The sequence below is a fragment of the Chroicocephalus ridibundus genome, chromosome 6 (assembly GCF_963924245.1).
Source record: "Chroicocephalus ridibundus chromosome 6, bChrRid1.1, whole genome shotgun sequence".
In the NCBI taxonomy this organism is placed as follows: domain Eukaryota; kingdom Metazoa; phylum Chordata; class Aves; order Charadriiformes; family Laridae; genus Chroicocephalus; species Chroicocephalus ridibundus.
The window spans coordinates 2,902,526-2,907,640 of record NC_086289.1 but is presented as its reverse complement, the minus strand read 5'-3'; the positions used below and the strand labels follow the sequence as shown (position 1 = coordinate 2,907,640).

The 5,115-nt window shown below is 42.1% G+C and overlaps 1 protein-coding gene across 1 annotated transcript; it reads left to right on the top strand.

The window, feature by feature from the left end:
* The first annotated feature begins 209 nt into the window (after window positions 1-209).
* On the top strand, window positions 210-3,034 carry NPS (neuropeptide S). Its single transcript, XM_063337427.1, has 3 exons — window positions 210-242; window positions 366-447; window positions 2,825-3,034. The coding sequence occupies exons 1-3, from the start codon at window positions 235-237 to the stop codon at window positions 3,032-3,034; spliced, it is 300 nt and encodes a 99-aa protein (XP_063193497.1). The 5' UTR covers window positions 210-234.
* Window positions 3,035-5,115: the final 2,081 nt, after the last annotated feature.

Below are 5,115 nucleotides of genomic sequence, written 5' to 3'. Positions count from 1 at the left end.
CGAAATCAATTGGTGGTTCCGTAATGGCAGCTGAATGCGTGTTCTTGCCATTTTCCCATTTAACAAGAAGAAAAGGCCAAACAAGGACCAATTAGTCATAATAAAATCAGCTTTGGTGACATTTTCACTCCTGAACTCTGGTATAAAATGGTCATCTAAGAAAGAACTGAAAGGATATGTGAGGAATTTGGTAGTATAACTGCGTGTACTTACAGATGCACTCCTGAGCAAAAAATGATCAGGTAAAGACACCGCAGATTGCTTTGTGTACGGAGAAAATATGCTGTTTGTGTGTTTCTGTGTATTGCATGTGGTTATGCTTGATTTTGTTTTAAATTTTAACTGATCTCCGTTTTTCTTTGAAGCCTACGCAGGTTAAACTTTGTTTTCTTTCTTTGGATCTCAATGACATTTGTGTGCTCGGGTTACCCAGTTGTCCCTTCCATGGTAAGTCATGCTCCCCGCTTACTTGAAGATCAGATGCTTCATTTCTTTTAAATAACCTTTTTATTTAAATTAATTTTTTTTGGTTGCTTGTTTCTTCGTCGTCATTGTTTTTTTTATAAAATGAAAGAAGTTTCTTGCATTAAACCTATTGGTTAAGTATTATTATCTCATTTTCCTGGAGTATAGCTCAATTTTTTGCTTTTGTTACTAGTAAAATATGCAAGCCTCTAAAATAATCATGTGAGAAATCTATTGCATATTTAATGTAGAGTGTGGGGAGCTTTTGCTGAAGTTGAAATACTGTATGGAAGGGAGAAAAACATCAGTCTCTCCATTTCATCTAAATTCCCTGTCTGTATCAAACAGGTACAATAAGATATACATATTAATTTCACTTATTGCTAGGTAGTTTATAAAGTAGTCGGTTTATATGTCACTGTTAGTGGGTAGGTAAAGGAGGAATTCTCATATAAAGTTATGGAAAATTCTTGCATAGAATCAGGAATACAAATTTGACTGAACTGTGGAAGAAGGTAGCACAGCCTATAAAACCAAAGTGACCAGGTTACTTAAATAATGCTAATGCCCTTCCAGGTGCTGATCTCGGCCAGGTTACCATGACAAATCGCTGGTCAAACTATGCACGCGCCATTTCGGAGTTTGCCGAGGTGGAGTGAGATATTTTATTGCTCAGGGTGTTCAATCTTCCTGCTGTGGACAACGTCTTCGATAGATGCCCCGCATCTTTATTGCTGTAAAATCAGCTCTTGAGGCCATGGTTCAGATTTCTCTGTTTCCTCTGCCGCGTTTTGCATCGTTAGGATTTCGTTAAGGGGATCTGTTGCTAGCAGAAGCGGTGGCCGCTCGTGCAGCTGTTTATTTTGTGGCTGTGAGGTTCCCGTTAGCCTCAATCTATCCATCGCCCGCCTCCTCTGTGTCTTTTACTTCTGTAAGTGCTGAATCATCTTTCAGTTCGGATCACGGGTCGTTTAGACACATCTCGATCTGCCGAGCCACGTTTCTTAATGTCTCTCTGTATGGCAATGATACAATGGGTAAAATGAGTTTAATTATTCCGTAGAAATGAGTATCCTGCATGTCGAAATAGCAGTCATTTATACAGTAGTGTGAGTCCCTGTATAGGTTGGCAGAACAGCAGCTAAAAACCCAAAGGGGACTTTCTCCGTGCCGGTGTTTCTTGCAGAAAGCATTTCTTCTTGGAAGGGAGAAACTTCAGTCCGGGGAAAAATCCCAGCCGGCGGCAGAAGCCGCTGTGTGGCCGGTGAGCTGCGTGCCCGGCCCTTCAGGCTCGGTGCACGCTCTTGCTCGCAGAAAGGATCATTAATCTTCCTTTTATAGGCACAGAACAGGAAAAAAATGCGAAGTATTAAACAGTATTAATAAAAGTAATAGCAGACTGACTTAAAACTAATCCCAGTGAAGCTAATGGCAGTTTTTCCATCAATTCCAGCGAAGGCAGACGTTAACCCCGTGGCTCTGCGTGCACCCATGTCCCAAGCAAGGATGCAGTACAGAGAGCTTTAGAAATGCTGGTATTTCTTTTAGCTGTAGTATTTCTTTTAGATGAAGTATTTCTTTTAGACAGATAATCAGCAAGCTGGTAAACCATGATAGGATGAACGCTGCACGGAACAGCTGGAGACATGCCAGGAGACGTTCCCTTTTAAATTCAATGTTAATTTAAATGCAACTTAAATTCCTAGAACTTTTTTGTGTGGTTTACATCTCTGCACTGTAAAGTGCAGGTAAAAGGAACTTGTATATAAACCTATCTGGATTTTAATCCAGACTTTTTTAAATTCCCAGTGCTATTTTGTCCTCATTCAATGTAGACCTAACTACTACCATAACTAGTCATAACTACTGGAAAGGTTCCTCCCCCACATTTCTGCTTTACAGGTATTTTCATTTTCTCTTGCCTGTCATTTAAACTACACGACTTCACACCAGTGACGACAAGACGCTGTTTCATAGTTAGCTGAGAAAATCTCCTTTTCCAGCAATAAACGTGCATGCTACTCTGGGGAAGCTGTGTTACATGTCACCACTGGTCAACATCACGGAAAACAATTCATTTCATACCTTAAACAGAATTGTAACGGTATCAGTATTTTATACCAGTAATTACCCCAGTTGTGTTTTCTAGAAAGCTACAAAAAATATCTGATGTTGAAAGTGATGAATCCTTAGCAAATAGCAGTTCATCCTTGTCAGTCTAAGCATAAATTGTTTTTGTGTTTCTGGTGTGCTTTTTATACTGAACAAGTCCTGGCAAATACACAAATCCATAATTTTACCTTTTTTTGTCTCTCTCTTTTTCTCTTTTTCTTTTTTTTATTTTTTTTTTTATCTTCAGAGCAGCAAGCCTTTTTATTTGAATTGCCAGCTGTATGGAAAATCTGATTACTGCCTCGTCCTGCTGAATAACTGCTTAGCCAAGGTGGGCAGGAATGAAGAACTGGCTTTTTTAAAGCCTTACCTGGAGATGCCTTTCAATAAAAGGTCCTTCCGCAACGGTGTTGGGTCAGGAATTAAAAAAACTTCCTTTCGAAGAGCAAAGTCATAAGCAAGTGTTCAAAACCACCGTCCCGATTTTAGCACCTGATGTTTAACTTTGCGCTTATGTTTAACTTTGCGCTTAAAAATCGTTTTAATGCTTTTCTATGATAAAACCAACAAACGTACCCGTGTCTTCATCATGTAAACAGATGTTTATTTCAAAGAGCACGAGCCAAGTGGGAGCAGATGGGATTGCTGAAAGGGCTTTGTTCCCAAAGTTACAGAATCACAAAGTTTTGTGTTGAAATGAATGTTTTCATTTGGTTAATCCCCCTTCTTTGTAAAGCTGCGGATTTAATCAGCCTGCTCTTGATTAATACAAAATTAGCCCTGTGCTGTGAATAGGTGAGTGCGCGCAGTCTGTCGGGAGGGCTGACGGTGTTATTCCTGACATCCCTCCTCTGCCGGAGCGGCAAGGCAAGGCATATTTTCCTGTCCCAAATCACATTTACCCGAAGCCAACCGCTCTGGCAATACTAATGGAGATTTAAAGTACTAATTTCAGATTTCCAAAGGTACGAAGGGCCACTGGCGAAAGACAGAATCAGGCCCGACTTGTAACTTCTAGTTTCTTTTTAATATAGTTATTTAAAATGACTTCGGCAGGAAATAATCTCTTGAGACGTGTCATCTCATTTCCAGAAGAGTCCTGGGAAATCACTCTAAGGCAGGGTATCAGCGCGGCTCCCTTTGCCTCAATTAATTGACTTACGTAGGCAACACACATCTGATGAAATGTGCCAAGCGCGGTTTCTGCTCGTCTGCTACAGCTGTGGCGCAGTAATTAACCATGATTTTTTTTAATATCCTGTTAAAAAAAAAAAAAAAAAAAAAAAAAAGAAAAGTCTTTTGGTCTGAAAATAGGTGCATGTGGTGTGTGGGAAAGGTCGTCCTGTGAGTGACACGTGTGAATTTTACCTTGTGGCTGTTTCCTCCAAACGCAGTGTAACAAGCTGTAACGTCGGTTTGAAGTGTCCATGCAAATGCGTGTTCAAGTCAAAGCTAAGATAATAATAAATCAGTATATGGATGCTTTCTAATATTTCCCTGTTCAATGTCATAACCCGGGAGATCACTGTTGAACCCGGAATAAGGTGGGGTGGCACCATCGCCGCTATGATGCCCATGGAGAAAAGAGACTCGAGCTCGGAGCCGTGTAGGTGTGATACTGGGTTTCTGGTCTGCCGTGGGCTAATTTCTGGCTGGTTCCAGGAGACCAAACACAATCCCGGCTGTGTTTGTCCACGCTAAAATGTTTAAAGCATCGTATTTTTTAAAGCTGCTGGAACACCTAACGTTCCTTTGGGGTACTGTTGGTGTCTAGGTTGGTTAGCTCTTGCAGCTCTTAGTCAGGTGACACCCAGAGACCTTTAAAAATGTATAAGGAAAATGTTAGATAATTGTTATTCTCATGCATGCTGACTCGCGTAATGTCCGGGTGGAGGGAGCCCAGCCCAGCAGACGCGGTGGCACGCAGGAGCTTCACTGCAGCAGGGCATTCGCCCGGGCTCGTTCTTGGCTGCTGTGATTTCAGCCGTGGCAGATGTCCTGCCAATGCGGTTTTCCCAACTCAAACACTCTCCAGCTCTGCCCAAGAAGCGGCATTTTAATGCCCTTGGCCCCGTAAAACTGAAGGTCTCGCAGTGACTCCTGGCCCGTGACTCCTGGGCAAGTGCGAAGTGCTGCCAAGAGGTACCGACCTGCTAAACGCAGTTCCTGAGCGCAGGGCCCAACAATACTTCAGGGAAAAAAGTAACGTGGATTTAATTATGCCCTTGTGCAGGCATAACGTGCTTACTCTGCATCTGCGCGCATCCGTATTCGGGGAGGCGGAGGTGTTTTGTCGCAGTGCAGTCACCTGGAGTGGCTCTGGCCTGATCCTTACAGCTCATACCACCACCCAGCTTATTTTTCAGGGAAGTAAAAAACCCGAAAAAAGTCCAGATTTATCTTTGTCTTGGGCTTTGGCATCCATTGTAGTTAACTTTGGTTCTGCATAACCAAATACGCTTCTGCCTTGGTAAGCTATGATAAACAAGGTTGTGTGTAAGCCAACGGAGTTATCACGTAGCTTTGAAAATCAGCCTC

Excerpts from the sequence above, each read along its gene's own strand:
- NPS (XM_063337427.1), top strand. Across the intron at positions 448-2,824 it reads ACCCAGTTGTCCCTTCCATG|AGCAGCAAGCCTTTTTATTT; the intron begins GTAAGTCATGCT and ends TTTTATCTTCAG.